Below are 16,873 nucleotides of genomic sequence, written 5' to 3'. Positions count from 1 at the left end.
TCCTTTCTATATCCTTTTATTTTTAAAGGTTTGGTTTGCTCTACAGAATTTACTGCAAGCCAAAATTTGAACACATGCTTTGGAACAAATTCCTTCATGACTCAAAAAGCAGCTTTTACATTTGGAAAGCAAGGTATGCAAAAGAAAAGTCACTTTTGTGTCTTGAAATTTGAGAGGAAAAAGAAAAAAAAAAACAGATCTGAAACCATGAAGTCAAATAAATCCTTTCAGAACATTTGCAAAATGAATCTAAAATATTAATATAAATCTACATGAATCTGTAATTAGTAGTAACTAATTACACAAAAGATTAGTGTGACTTTATAAAGTAAAATCTTACTTTTAGGGAAATATGCACAATTATATTAACCAGACTGACATGTTTACACTCTACTACTCACCACCATTTAAACACTATTCAGTAAAAAGAAAGAAGCCTGTTCTCAAAGGTTTCAAGTCTTACTAGGGAGACTTACACACCTCATGCCAGGAGATCCTTTATAAAACAAAAATGTTCAAATCTGAAGTTTCTACATAATTACCAGTGTAAGGCTGGACACAATGGATAACTCAGCGATAAACTAGATCACTGGTTCCCAACCAGAGGCAATTTCTGCCCTCTACAGACTATCTGGCAATGTCCGGAATCATTTTTGATTGTCAAAAATGGGGAGGTATTACTAGCATCTAGTGGGAAGAGGCCAAGGATGCCGAACAGAACCATCTCCTATAAAAGAATTATCCATCCAAAATGTCAACAGGTCCAATGAAGACCCTACAGAAGACTTTGGTGGTAGGGGTGTCGTATCAGAATTCTAAAGAATTGGGGCGCCTGGGTGGCTCAGTGGGTTAAGCCGCTGCCTTCGGCTCAGGTCATGATCTCAGGGTCCTGGGACCGAGTCCCGCGTCGGACTCTCTGCTCAGCGGGGAGCCTGATTCCTCCTCTCTCTCTGCCTGCCTCTCTGCCTACTTGTGATCTCTCTGTCAAATAAATAAATAAAATCTTAAAAAAAAAAAAAAGAATTCTAAAGAATTATGTATAGTTTTTAAAAGTACAATGCAAATTGTTTTTTTTTTTAAAGATTTTATTTATTTATTTGACAGAGAGATCACAAGTAGGCAGAGAGGCAGGCAGAGAGAGAGGAGGAATCAGGCTCCCCGCTGAGCAGAGAGTCCGACGCGGGACTCGGTCCCAGGACCCTGAGATCATGACCTGAGCCGAAGGCAGCGGCTTAACCCACTGAGCCACCCAGGCGCCCCAAATTGTTTTATTTTTATTCACAAAAATTAATAATTTATTTTGAAACTTCATACAACATAAGAACAGATTTGAGATGTTTATAGTTACAAGGGCAAATAGAAAGCATGTCTGGGGGTTACCAAGTTTTATCAGAATGATACAAGCGCTGGGATCTCATAAACAACAGAAAAGGATTAGACAAACCACTGTCTTGCTATAACACCTTTAAAGACTGGAAAGGAAACTCTCAGGCAAACCAAAAACTGAGAATAAGAACTTAAGAACAAATGGTAAAATTCTTATGAACTTTCTACAATTTACTCTAAATCAATTCAACAAATGTAGGCAGAACACAAAGTGTTAGACCACCAACTGAATAACACATAATCCCTCAAGGAATTTCAACAACCTTAAAAATTTCTACATATGTGGTTCTAACTCAATTATCAACTTTCAAGACTTTGCTCCCTTCCCTCTGTCCATTTACAACATAGTGTTCAAAGACACTTTCTCCCATTATGTTCCTTACAGATGATTTAAGGACTCTTCATACAGTCAGACACAAAAAAAGGAACACTGTACCAACAACAACCAAACTGTTCTTTAGATGGTGATTAACACTTACTTCATATTTACTTAATGGTACTTCAGGTCTCATTAACTAAAGGAATAAACTATATTGGCTATAAGATGAAATCTACTTTTCCAGTTTAATTATAAAACTACCAATCTACCCTTCCCAGGAAACTACTGTGTCCAGCAGGGTCTACCACTGAAAAATGAGTTGAGATTCTAAAACAATGTAGGTGTGCCTCAAAGGTTTTAGGCAGCATCAGACTAGGGTTCTTACCACTTTTCTAGCTATTATGTAAAGATTTCAAAAGAGAGGATTTTTAAGTCTTAAATATTATGAAGCTGAATTCTTTATTCACCATTTCTAAAGGTGATATTAGGCAAATGATTCCCCACCATTATGTTAGAACTTGGTTTCTCAACAGTGAAATGGAGATTATATCACTTATTCCTTGAAGTGAAGAGCAAAGGCTATAACACATACATAAACTAGAACATAAAAGGTCTCCTACAAATATTATTATTTTTTTCTCTCTGGGCTCTACATGTATTTATCAGATCACACCAGTCAACCGCTAACTTCTCAGGGGCCTGGTACGAGCAGAAGAGAACAGTGGTCAACAATAAAAGTTCTAAGCCGATTTTCAATTTGAATGAGCTAAAACTTCAGCTGGACCCAAACAATATAAGGAAACCATGGAAAGTAAACCGCTTAAAGCCTGTTATACCATATATCTACTGTCATGAACTATGACAAACCTACAGCCTTAAAACAATGTAAATTTACTATCTCATAGTTTCCATGGGTCTTCTAAAATCCAAGCACAACATGGCTACATTCTCTGCTTACTACCTGACAAGACCAAAATCAAGGTGTTGTAGAGGCTGGAATCTGATCTAAAGGTTCTAAAAATGAATCCACCTAAATTTGGTTCCTTGTACCTGTAGGACTGAGGTCCCCATTAACTTGCTGGCTGTCAACTAGGGACTGCTCTAGTCAACTAGAAACCAACTGCATTCCTTTTCATACATCCCCTTCTCCATCTTCAAACCAGCAATGGAATATCAGTCCTTCTCATACTTTGAACCTCCAAGTTCCTCTTCTGCCAGCAGTAAGACTAAGCTCCTTACTTTTAAGGGCTCATTTAATTACACTGGATTTGCATGGAAAATCCAGGAGAATACTTCTTTAAACTGCTATGTAAAATAATATAACCAAGAGAATGAGATATTACCATATTCATCGATTCCAGGATTAGGGCAGACATCTTTGAGGCCATTCTAGAAACCCTGCCTCCCATATCAAGTTCTACCAAAAGAAATTAAAAAGGAAAAGCTATATTCAGGAAAACCTTTAACTATATTAACTGTATAACAGAAAATAAACTGGAAAAAAATGTCCAACAAAATAAAAATATTTACATATTTACCCCAAGAAGAAGAAAGCATGGAAAGATAAAAACTGTATGATTAGAAGCCCGGGTGGCTCAGCTAAGCATCTGCCTTTGACTCAGGTCATGATCCCAGGGTCCTGAGATTGAGCCCCACATCTGGCTCCCTGCTCAGTGGGGAGCCTGCTTCCCCCTCTCTCTCTCCCTGTTGCTCCCCCTGCCTGTGTTCTCTGTCAAATAACTAAATAAAACCTTTTAAAAAAACTGTATGATTTATTGGGATAGGAGGATTATGAGGGTTTTATGCTTGATTTTATTTCCATAATATAACTACACTTTTCTTGAACAATAAATATTACTGAGAGAAAGAAAAAAGTCCTAAATATTGAATTTGGGTCAAAGATAAAAACGAAAGTAGGCAAAAATAAGAAAACCTGTTCCCAGGGAAGAAAAATCAAGGGAAATACAATTAGAGAAGAGCTGAACAAATGCACAACCCTCAAGCCAAACAATAGTTGAGAATTAGAGAGAAGGACTTAAAAGCAAACCAGAAAGAAGGAGAATTAGAGGACAACCAAGATAGTATGATGTAAGCAAAGTCAAGTGAGGAGACTGTTTCAAGAAGAAAGACAGACCGAACAGTATAAAATGTCATGGTAAGTTCAAGTTAGACAAAGTCTATGAAATAAGCCTGAAGGATTTGGCTAAAAAAAAGTTAGCAGGGACCTTTCTTGAAAGCAGTTCATGGAAATACTGGGGGCATGTAAACAATTTTGAAACGGGTTGAACATTAAGTGGAAAGAAGGAGATGCAGATGAGTGTTGAAAACTCTTTTTATGAGTCTTCAGGTGAAGGGAAAGAAGGCACAGGGGAGGAGGCCAATAAAGAAAGAGAAATGAATAGAGAACAGGGAAAGGATGAGAAAATCCTGTGTTTCATGAGTCAGGAAGGGACAAGATCTAGAGCACAGGTAGAAGCCCAGGTCTTACCTAAGAAAGACAGTTCTCACAATAAGAGAAGAAAGGCAAGAGGGGCGCCTGGGTGGCTCAGTGGGTTAAGCCTCTGCCTTCAGCTCAGGTCATGATCCCAGGGTCCTGGGATCGAGCCCAGCATCAGGCTCTCTGCTTCCTCCTCTCTCTCTGCCTATCTGTGATCTCTGTCTGTCAAATAAATAAATAAAATCTTTTTAAAAAAAGAAAGAAAGAAAGGAAGAAAGGAAGGAAGGAAGGAAGGAAGGAAGGAAGAAAGAAAGGAAGGAAGGAAGAAATAATGTTTGTAAATCCTGGTAGTTTGGTAGTCCAAAAAGAAGAGATGAGGGAGCTCTTATCTGTTGGTTCCTATGGGCTCAACAAAATTTAAAGACAAAATGTTCTGCTCTTAAGTGAAAACGAAGTGCCAGGAGTCGAATGTCTGCAGGGAACAACAAATATTAGTAATAAATGCAGCAGAAAATAGAAAAATGGACCCAAAACACAAAGAATTCTCTAAGTAGCAGCAACCTATGAACTTGTAGGTTTTGTTCTTCCCGAGTAGGTCTTGGCAACCTGGAAGCAGACACAAAATCAAGAGTGCATACAACACCCAGTGCTCATCACAACACAAGCCCTCCCTAGCATTGTATGTGGCTAACTGAACATTAAAAAAAAAAAAAAAAAATCGAAATGTGACTCAGGGACACAAAGTGAGCAGATGTTGGAAAAATGGTGCCAACAGAACTATTCAATTTAGGGTTGCCACAAACTTTATTAAAAAAAAACAAAACAACAAAGCAACAACCAGTATCTGTGAAGGAAAATAAAGCAAAGCAAAACAAAATGAAAAAAACAAAACAAAAAATATCAAGAGTCCGAGTTGGCTTTATTCAGTATTGAATATCCTGTCTGGGTAATGGCTAACGAAGCTGAAGACAGGACTCAGCAAAGTTTTTCTATAAAAAGTCAGACAGTAGTTATGTTAGACTTCGCAGATGGTACAGTCTCTGCTGCCACTTCTCAACCTCGGGACCAAAGCAGCCACAGACAATACATAAGTGCGTGGGCATAACCGTGTCACTGACAGACACAGATGGTGCACTATACTTCACTTGCCTTGGGCTGCAGTTTACCAACCCCTAGCGTAAGAGAAGGAAAGAAAGATACAAAAAGGGACTCGTATCAGAGGAATCGATAGGCCAGGCCCGGGGAGACCTGGAGAACTGGTGCCTCCCAAAGAGAACGGAGATTTTACAGCATGAACAGACTAAAACACATAGAATAACACAGTCTAGAAAACAAACCTTTGAGCCTATTTCACAAACATCAATAGGATCATTATCTCCACAGCAGTCTGTACTCTTATCTTTTTGATGGGGATCTTCCCAAGTCTAAAAAAGAAAAGGGGGAGAGAGGAAGCAGAAATGTGGTTAATACTCTTTATATTATAGATCTTAATCTTTCCACATGAGCACTAAGCTTTACAGGTAGTAGTAACCCAAAGCGGAAAAGCCTCAGAAATTACACAGGCTCTGAGCCAACATGCCAGTACAACCCTAAACATCACAATAATTAAGACGGATTTATAGTATTTCCTCCTTCCATCTCTCATTTTTCTGTATAATCACATCTGAAAGTGGGCAGTATTTCCAAACATACTCTTTTTCCAAGCTAAGTCGGCATGTAAATTCGTGCTGTCTTTTCAAGTTTCAGTTCAGAGGTTCCCACCATCTGCGCCGCTTCCAGGGGCTGCGGAAACTGTTGCTTCCATCATTCACTGCTTCCTTTGACATGGTAACAGCATCAGGTCTGGCGCTCTGTGTTTGAAAATTAACTTTCTATTCTTTAAATCACTCCTACTAGAAGAAACCTAGTTTTCCCTTCATAAAGAACAAGACAGAATCTACACCAAATAAAAGAAGAATCTATTTTTGTCTCATTTCATTTCCACTTAAAAAATTCTCTACCTTGCCATTGAATCTCAAAACCTTGACAAAAGCCTGAAAAGATGTCAACCCTTAAGTTTTCTAAAAAGATTATACTCTTCTGGTTACAAAATACGCACATGAGCATTTCTATAAATGAAAAGCATAAGAGAAATTTGTTATCAAATTTAAATATCCCTTAGGGACCATCCTTCCCCAAAAGCCTCATAATTACTTGATTCTAAATGGAACTACAGAAGTTCCCTAAAATCATCATTTTCCTTAGATATACATTACAAGATGTGCAGAGACTGTGTCACCTCAAGACTGTTATCCAGAGACAATTTTAGATTATCCAAGCTTGGCTCCTCTAATTTTATATTGATAATTTTAAAAGTATACTCTTCTTTACAGCTAAATCCTAGCTAAACTCCAATATTTTCCTTCTGGCCCAAATTATAATATATTTAGGAGTAAACTGAACCCCACCTTGCAAAAAAACAAAAAAATTCAGTAAAACAACATTCACTACCTCAAATACTAATATTAAAAATAAAACATAGGAAGAATAAACTTATTGTTAACCTTACATACTGATTATAGGGGAGAGACATATTCTAAATGATACACACAACTACACACACACACACACACACACCCATGGAGAAGGTACTACTGTTGACCGATTTTATAGACAAATAAACTGAAGCACACAGAATATAAATTGCCCAATGCTCACATTTTCTAAATGGTGGCAATGGGATGAGAACTCAAGGTATTAATCCTATCACAATGCCCAAGTTTAGATAACAACAGCAACTGAGTGAGAATTACTTTCAGATATAACCTTATTCTTCTTCATGATTCTCTTCTTCTTTTTTTTTTTTAAAGATTTTATTTATTTATTTCACAGACAGAAATAGGCAGAGAGGCAGGCAGAGAGAGAGGAGGAAGCAGGCTCCCCGCTGAGCAGAGAGCCCGATGCGGGACTCAATCCCAGGACCCTGAGATCATGACCTGAGCCGAAGGCAGCGGCTTAACCCACTGAGCCACCCAGGCGCCCGATTCTCTTCTTTTTAATACCTTCTCTCACTCACAGAATCTCCTAAGTAGGTATCCATTCACATTGCAAATATTTATTGAGTACCAATCAGGGTGGGAAGTTAGGAATAGAGATGCAGAGGACATAGTCAATACCCTGAAGAATGTCAAGTTAATATATGGTACAGCATTTGTCACAAAGGCTACAAAATTAATCTTGATGTGCTAAAGAAACTAAGATGGGACTGAGATAAGACTGAAATCAGAGAACCTAGAAGCAGAAAATATCTGAGAGGGTCTTCCTTCCTTATATAAGAACCCTCTCTTAAACTTCCCTTAACTTTCCTCCCACCCTCAGAAGGGGACAAATGTGATAGCTAAGGTCACTCTGACATAAAGGAAGTTGCCTAGACTCTAGGTCTACTTCCGTCACAAACTACCTTGGCCCAAACATCCAGATCTCTGTTTCCTCACCTATTAAAAAATGGCCTCTGTAAGACAATTGCTAGATGTGTCCCAGGCCCTGAGTGCTAGGACTGTTGGTGGTCATTCATTATCCACATGAATACTATCAGTCAAGAGGAAGCTTCATGAGATAACTTAGTCCACTTGGATCAGCAGTAATTTTAAGAAATTCCTTCCTTGACCTGAGACAAGAACAGTCTTCATACATGCTATACTTCATTTGGTTTTGGTGGGTGCTTCCCATTTATTAATTGGTCTCAGAACTCCACTTTCAATATTATTTATCAATTTATTCCTCCTGTCAAGGAAGTAAGTACATAAGTACAAAATTCTTAAGCTACACAATCTTGATACTTTTAAGGCATGTTCTTCATGATTTCCCTTACCACAAAAACAAGTGACTGGTTCTAGTTTTAGTCCTGCTTTTCATACTTTATAAACAGGCCTCCATTGTGATTACAAAAGAGATTCACAGTAAGTGACTTCCAACTTAACTTGAAAATATAGTATAATTTTAAGCAAGCACCAGGAGAGGAAATCTTGACAAAAGTAAAAATTTGACTATGCCCCCTTGTGGAGCTTTAACTGTATAGCTAGGCAGAGAAACAACTTAAAAAGCTCAATGTCCACAAGAGGAAATTCCAAATCTTAATATTTGCTTCACAAAAGTAAAAAAAAAAAAAAAAAAAAAAATTAGCATCCAAATTTTAGAAATAACTTCAACAACTAAGTAAGAAAAAGGGTAACCCAATACAAAATGGGCCAAAGACAAGAACAGGTCATTCAAAGAGAAAACATGAATGACTTATAAATATATGAAAAGATAGCTAGTCTGATTAGAAAAATAAAAAGTAAATTGTATAATGAGAAATAGAAATATAAAATAGAGAAATAGAAAAATAAAAAGTAAAAGTATAGTGAGACACTATGTCAAAAACCTAAAAATATGATAATGCCAAATAAAGCTGACCCTCAAATAACTCAGGGTTAGGGATGCTGAACCCCTGCACAGTTGAAAATCTGAATATAAATTTTGACTCCACAAAAACTTAACTACTAACAGCCTACTGCTAACAGGAAGCCTTATCAATGACATAAACAGCACATATTTTTATGTTACATATATTATATACTATATTCTTAAAATAAGCTAGAGAAAATGTTATCAAGAAAATCATAAAGAGGGGCGCCTGGGTGGCTCAGTCGTTAAGTGTCTGACTTCAGATCAGGTCATGATCCCAGGGTCCTGGGATCAAGCCCTGCATCAGGCTCTGGGCTCAGCTGGAAGCCTGCTTCTCTCTCTCCCATTTCCCCTGCTTGTATTCCCTCTCTTGCCGTGTCTCTGAGAAATAAATAAATAAAAATCTTAAAAAAAAAAAAAAGTCATAAAGAGAAAATACATTTACAGTACTATACCATAAAAATCTCTATATAAGTAGATTCAAACCCATGCAGTTCACACTCATGATCCAGGGTCAACTGTACTGGTAGGGAGGTAAGGCACCTAGCACACTATGCACTGCTGGTAGGAGTGAGTATTGTTACAATTTCTTTTGTAAGGAATTTGGAAATACCTAGTAGAGTTACAGAAGTGTGTCACTCACAATTAAGCAATCTGACTCATAGGTATACACCTATCAGTACATACCTATATATGCTACATATATAGAAAAATTTTAGCATGAACCCAGGAAAAGCATAAATAAAAAGAGAAACTATCAATGGAAATACAAATAATGTTGGTGCAAACAATGGCTATAAAGCTAAGAAAATAAATCAGAAAACAGATTACTGATCTAGCCTAGAACAAATCTTTCTCATCCTTGTGTAGATGTCTGAGATCATTACCTTACAAGCTACAAATATTAATAAATACATTTATAATCACCATGCTCTGGTCCTTATGTCAAAAAAATCATTGAATTGTACAGAGCTCTCTATATAAGTGCTTCTTGAGAACTACTTCCTGGTTAATCAGGATTCCTATAACAAGCTCAAGGGAAGGAGGATGCACCTGTACTTGAACAGATTCAATTTGAAGCAAAAGCCACTGCCAGTTGTCTCACTAACAGCAGCTTTTATCAGTGAGAACAGTGTCATCATCGAGAAATATTACTGAGGAACTCCCTCCAGCCTAAACAGTTTGTTTGATTATTTCATTCAGTATTGACAACAACCTTGTGGGGGAGGTGGTATAATGATGTAGATGTAGAAATAGACCTAGAGAGATTTAGCCACTGATCCCAGGTTACAAACCTAGTAAGTGGTACTAAATGTTACTTGGGGTCAATGAACCAGACTCATAATGAAGTTCAAAATAAAAACACAATATTCCATTAAGACTGAAGAAGTCTTAGTGGGGGGTTTGTAGAGGGTTGGCAAAATGGGAGAAGGGGAGTGGGAAGGATAGGCTTCCAATTACAGAATGAGTAAGTCACAGGAATAAAAGTACAGCACAGGAATAGAGTCAACAGTATTGTAATAGCGTTGTATGGCGAGATGGTAGCTATACTTGAAGTGAGTGTAACATAAACTACAGAGCTGTCCAATCACTATGGTGTACAGCTGAAAGTAATGTAACACTGTGTGTCAACTATACTTCAATTAAAAAAGAATTGTTGCGGGGCTGCGGGGCACCTGGGTGGCTCAGTGGGTTAAAGCCTCTGCCTTCGTCTCAGGTCATGATCCCAGAGTCCTGGGATCAAGCTCCACATTGGGCTCTCTGCTCGGCAGGGAGCCTACTTCCCCCTCTCTCTCTGCCTCCCTCTCTTGTGACTCTGTCTGTCAAATAAATAAATAAAATCTATAAAAAAAAAAAAAAGAATTGTTGCACTACAAAAAAAAATTAAAGAAATCTTAAATTTTGTGATTCTAGTCCTTTAACATTATCCAATCCATTAACATAATGGGTCTTCCAAATATTCACTCAGAAGCTGTAACACTGAATAACCCATTATACATGGAAATGCAACTTGGGGAAAGCAAACAAAAGAAAATTTTTGCTCAGGCCAAACCCAAACTTTGGGGAAGGCATTACTGCTAGTGAGGGGGAAGTTATTAATTAAGGTTCACCAGTCTAGACATCTAGAGATCTGAAAGAATGACAGCACGCGGACGAATCACAAGCTGAGGAAGAGGCTGCTACTTAAGCAAAATGCTGCTGCTTACTGTTCTTCCAAGCATGGTTGGCTTGGTAACGGTTCTGAACAAATCTCCTTCTGTTACAGGACAAATCATAAGAAAACAGCAAAATCTAATACCCACAGACACATACGAAACAAATGTAATACACACAATGCATTCATTATTCATTCCCCAAATATTTATTAATCACCTACTAGGTGTCAGGCACTAATCTAAGTAGTTAGTTGGAAGACCTCAATGAACAATAAAGACAGAATCCCTGTCTTCCTGGAGTCTGCATTCTAGCTGGAAAAAATTCACAATAAACATAATAAACAACCGAATTACGGAACATGTTAGAAGTTGGTAGAGTCTACAGAAAAGGGGAAAAATAAAGTAGGGAAGCAAGAGACAAGGTTATATTCTAAAGGATTTTCAGGGCAGACATCACGAAGAAGGTGATTTATGACCAAACATTTAAGGAGGTGAGCCATGTGAATTTCTGGCAAAAACCATTCCTAGCTGGAAGACACAATAAAGATGAAACCTGCTCCATGAGTGTGCCTGGAGAACAAGAGGAATCATGAGAAGGCCAGCGTGGGAGTGAGGGAGCAAAGAAGAATGAGAAGGGGCGCCTGGGTGGCTCAGTGGGTTAAGCGACTGCCTTCAGCTCAGGTCATGATCCCAGGGTCCTGGGATCGAGTCCCACATCAGGCTCCCTGCTCCTTGGAGAGTGTGCTTCTCCCTCTGACTTTCTCCCCTCTTATGTTCTCTTGCACTGTCTCTCTCTCAAATAAATAAATAAAATCTTTAAAAAAAAAAAAAAAGAATGAGAAACTGGAGACGAAATAAAAAATATAAATAGGACGAGGGGCTAGCTATCATTTTACCAGACTCATTCTGTCTTGATACTGACAAGGAAGCAAAAAGATATTAGGTACAATTATCTTTTCCCATAAACAACTGGTCTAATTTCAATTTTTCATAAACATTCATCAGCTCACTTACTGTTTGGTAAATAAGTTCTCTGCAACCTCATGTATTCTTTTGCTGAAAACTAACACACACACACACACACACTCACACACACACTTTTGGGTGCAGGTTTAAGAAGATGGTAAAGATCTCTGGTTAAAAATGGCAGAGAGACTACAGGTCTATTTCCTCCTCCTCATGACCATTCTAGCCACACTGGTCTTTCTGTTACTCAAACACACTAGGCCTGCCTCCACCTCGGGACCTTTATACGTCCGGTTTCTTGTTGCATTATCCCCCAGATGTACATGCTACTTGGCCCCTCACTTCCTGGAGGTCCTCAACTCAAATAACCCCTTCTTGTGGAGGCCTTCTCCTTAATCAAAATTACAACATTCCCAATATATCCTAGTCTCATTCCCTGCCTTATTGTTCGCCAACATGCTTACTGCCATTTGACACACTATACCTTTTATTACTCCTTTTTGGTTGTTGTCGGTCACTCTGTCCAGAATAAAAGACCCAGAAGGATTTTTGTCATTCTTATCACTGCTTTACCTCCAGTACTTACAGCATTGCCTGGCAAACATCAGGCACTGCTCTCATATCTACTAAGGAATAGCTCTGTGCAGTCTTGGTATAGAAAAAAGGGAAATTAGAAACACTAAAGCACTCATTGTGGTGGAATGGAAATGAGGAAAGACAAATGTTGTAAAAGGAGATTGGAGCAGGAAGCAGAGGGCAGATCAGGCAGGGTTCAGGAACCATGCTAAGAACATTGTTTTCTGGGGTACCTGGGTGGCTCAGTCAGTTAAGCATCTGCCTTCAGCATAGTCATGATCCCAAGGTCTGGGATCAGGCCCCACATCAGGCTGCCTGCTCAGCAGGTTGTCTGTTTCTCCCTCTCCACACCCCCTCCGCACTGCCTCCGCTTGTATGCTCTCTCTCCCTCTCAAATAAATAAAATCTTAAAAAAAAAAAAAAAAAGAATTTTGTATTTTATTCTTGAGGCAATAGGAAACCACTAAAAAGGTTCTCATGTGAGCAAAACATTAGGAGATTTAAGTCTTTAAAATGCTATTTTGGGGGGCGCCTGGGTGGCTCAGTGGGTTAGGCCACTGCCTTCAGCTCAGGTCATGATCCCAGGATCCTGGGATCGAGCCCCGCATCGGGCTCTCTGCTCAGCCGGGAGCCTGCTTCCTTCTCTCTCTCTCTGCCTGCCTCTCTGCCTGCTTGTGATCTCTCTCTCTGCCAAATAAATAAATAAAATCTTTTTAAAAAAATGCTATTTTGGATGCTAGACAGTATTAAATGTCAGTAGGCAACAGTTCAGAATGCATTAAGAGACTGCTAGCGTCTACAGTAAAACTACTGTACCTAACAGACTACTATAATATAGGTAGGGGCATCTTGAAAATTCAAACACATCTAGATGAGTACAAAAACTCGTCAGGACTTTAGGTAGAAAAACTGTAAAAGTTGAGAACTAGTAGATGAATTAGTAAAACTTATTATGCTCCATGGTAACCAGTGGTTTAGTTGTTGACCACCCCCTATGAATTTCTTTAGAGGGAAGACCATAAATAAAAATACCAGTACCTATAATAATGTGATCACTATACTCTTGGCACTCTTCTAAGATCACCGTGTAATAATTGATTTAACTTCAATAAGACCATATGCACTACATACTTTATCATCTCTATTTAACAGATGAAGAAAGTGAGGCACAGAAGGACAAACTAACTTACCCAAGGTCACATTACTAGTAAGTGCCATCTGCTCCAAAACCCACATTCTCAGTCACTTATGTGCTGTCTTGTGAATCAGTTTTCTTTGTATACCCACCATCTATACACTGACTAGCACATTTTTAATAAATGTTTCATGAAATAAACAAATATATGAATTTTTGTTTGTCCCCTGCCTTCTCTACTTTATATGTCTCTGTTTTTGTCTTTCTCCAATCCAACTGCTTCTTTGGCCTTCTCCTCATTCATATATCCTCTCCTACAAAGAGTATCCCCTAAGCTTAAAAAATATTTTTTTTTTACCCTTTTACTGACAGGTCAAACAGAATGTCTACTTAGGCATGTGGGGAGTCAGAACACCTGCCTTCACTTTTTCAACGGACATTCTCATTCTTAGTAACATCATTTTAGAAGTGCTTGTTTTAACCAAGAATGTATCCATGTGGGTGGTCTAAAAGCATCAAAGGCAGCTGATCCCTTAGAAAACAATTTTCTCTCTTCTTTTTCTGTAAATATTCTAAATGGGCAGCTGGTTTTTTGAGTGGGATAAAGCCAGACTCCTTTTTCTCAGTTACTTCCCCAAAAGCATTTTGGAATTTCACGCAAAATGTTAAAATAAATAAAAAAAATATAAAACTTAAATATCCAGATAGATAGTCGAATATAGATGGCTTTTATAATCATAAAAACAGATGCTTCTCTATGTCTCCTAAACCCAGACTTCTGATTGCATACTCCGAGTTTTACTCACTAAATAATTTGATCAGTGGGAGACACCATTTGATCAGAAGGAGATACCATTTTCCAAGGGTGAGGAAACATGGGAAGAAAACAAAAAGGGATAAGATAGGATGCTATCATATATGACTGTATATAAACGCATCAAAGAAACGAGTGAAGATAAAGTGGGTAAAACATTTTTCACTGACTCTTAACTGCCAAGCCCATAGAAAGAAATGTGTTCAAATGCCAAATGTAAGTGTTCTATGTGCCTAACTCCAAGAACTTAAGTAAAGACATATATATAGTTTGAAAAAAATTTATTGATACAATAAAACTCCACATTAAAAAATTTTAAATTTACAAATCTCGCAAACTGACATGCCCTAAGAACCAATTTAAATTCAAGTAGTTCACAGGATTTACAAGGCAATTTTTTCAGAAGACAGAGAAGTTTTACCATTATAACAAAAATGTTACCTGTGGGAGGGCACCATAATTCCAGATATAACCCTTGTGAGGAAAGATATTTGCCACATAGCGTAGCTTGCCATTCTTTATATCTTGTTTAATGGGATTCAATGGCTCCTTTGTGGCAATCTATGAAGATCATGGAAAAAAGGAGAGAGGAGGATGAGAAATGATTAATCCTATATTCAAATTGTATATTTTATTTTTTTTTAAAGATTTTATTTATTTATTTGACAGACAGAGATCACAAGTAGGCAGAGAAGCAGGCAGATAGAGAGGAAGGGAAGCAGGCCCCCCGCTGAGCAGAGAGCCCGATGCGGGACTCGATCCCAGGACCCTGAGATCATGACCTGAGCCGAAGGCAGTGGCTTAGCCCACTGAGCCACCCAGGCGCCCACAAATTGTATATTTTAAATCTGTCTGCTACTATGAGGCTAAATATTTATATTACAACTTACTGATCAAAGATACTTTAAAATAAATTAACTCTTATTTCTACTTTATAGTTTTAGGTAAGAAAGAATGTCTAAAAAGGAAACATCAGATTATATACTTAGTTACTCTATTATATATGCACTCATTTCTAACAAAAATAACAGAATTACTGAAAGGGCAAAAGGATAAAGATTAACCTACTTGCTTTTTGATACTAATTTTGGGTGTCTTACCATCAATCTTATGAAAATAAGGTTAACTTAAAGATTTTCACCAAGTAATTTCATTTCAGTTAACTTTCTATCAAATATACTCAAACTGAGTTGCCAAAAAAACAACCAAAAAACCCACTATCCTATAAAGAATAACTTGAAGCCATTTTTGAATGAATAAATACTGCTTAAATTAGGTAGGATCTCACAGATTCTTGATTCTATACCTAACTGAGATAGAAAGTAGCCAGAATGCTCAAATATTCTGAAGGAAAACCAAAAAAAGAATCCATTTTTAAAAATTTTTACTCTTACCTATTAAATTATTAACCAAAACAATGCTACTAGGACTTGGTGAAATTACTGGCAATTCACTAACTATAAATTCCAAAAAACATACACCTATATAACAATCCTTAATTAAAATACTTGAGGGGGCATCTGGAGGGCTCAGTCAGTTAAGTGCCCAACTCTTGCTTTCGGCTCAGGTCATGATCTCAGTTTCCGGAGACTGAGCCCCTTATAGAGCCTGCTTGAGATTCTCTTCTCTCCCTCTGCCCCTCATCCCGCTCACATGGGCTCTCTTGTATGCATGTACACATGTACTTGCACATTTTCTCTCTCAAATAAATACCTAAATAAGATCTTTTAAAAAAATACTTGAAATAATACTTGCTATCACATCCAAAGCAGTAGGACAAGACTTAAATAACTAAAGAAACTAAGTGCCATAAATTAAATTTCACTCAGAAGTTTAAGGAATCTTACCTAACTGAAGATGGAACAAGAAAATTCTGAAGGGCAAAAGGGAAGTTCTTTCATGTCTCAAAAGGGAAGTTCTTTCATGTCTCATTTAAAAAAGGGGAAAAAAAGGTAGCCAGGGGATAGCAGATATCCTGGATAGCACTTATAAATCAAGAGTTGGCCAGGAAAATGTTTTCATTTCTGATACAAAAATCTAAAGGACAGTTTGTCTTTAGAAACTTGCCATCAGTCCCAAATAAATATGTCTCAATTTTATCTGTGAACAAAATACATCTCTGAATCTATTTAAATAAACCTTGAATATGGTTGTTATTTTTCAAAGACATAGGAGTCAAAGAAAATTAAATAAATATGTGTATAACAAACCAGAGAGACAAAAGTGGAAAACATACTCTTTAAAGTGTAAATTCAGCTTTGAATAATATTTTGCTATTTGAAAATTACATTTCAAGTTCACGAAAATGTTTTCTATTGTTTTTATCAAAAAGAAGTTTGTCAACCATCCCAAATTCAAAATACTGCCAGACAACTTGAAATAAAGTTTTTAAGTCTTAATTGTAATTTCCACTTGATATTGAAAGAACATAGCCATACCTCCATTTTAGCATTTGTCCACCGAGGTACTTCTACAACCATATTAAACAAATTCTGCAGGTAAAAAAAAACAAAAAAAAAACCCAGTTAATTTTTTTTTTTAAAGATTTTATTTATTTATTTGAGAGAGAGAGAGTGTGAGAGAGAGCATGAGCGAGGAGAAGGTCAGAGAGCGAAGCAGACTCCCCATGGAGCTGGGAGCCCGATGTGGGACTCGATCC

At 37.6% G+C, this 16,873-nt stretch overlaps 1 protein-coding gene across 1 annotated transcript in view; it reads right to left on the bottom strand.

The window, feature by feature from the left end:
- PPA2 (inorganic pyrophosphatase 2) overlaps positions 1-16,873 on the bottom strand; it is an 87,816-nt gene that overhangs the window by 50,996 nt on the left and 19,947 nt on the right. Inside the window, exons 4-6 of the mRNA XM_044224363.1 lie at positions 16,653-16,706; positions 14,656-14,775; positions 5,480-5,566 (exon numbers count right to left, since the gene is read on the bottom strand). Coding sequence (XP_044080298.1) covers positions 5,480-5,566; positions 14,656-14,775; positions 16,653-16,706 — 261 coding nt within the window. The remainder of the gene's footprint in view (positions 1-5,479; positions 5,567-14,655; positions 14,776-16,652; positions 16,707-16,873) is intronic.

Source organism: Neovison vison, chromosome 11, assembly GCF_020171115.1.
Source record: "Neovison vison isolate M4711 chromosome 11, ASM_NN_V1, whole genome shotgun sequence".
In the NCBI taxonomy this organism is placed as follows: Eukaryota; Metazoa; Chordata; class Mammalia; order Carnivora; family Mustelidae; genus Neogale; species Neogale vison.
The sequence above is the reverse complement of the archived record's forward strand: the minus strand, read 5'-3'. Positions and strand labels throughout refer to the sequence as shown.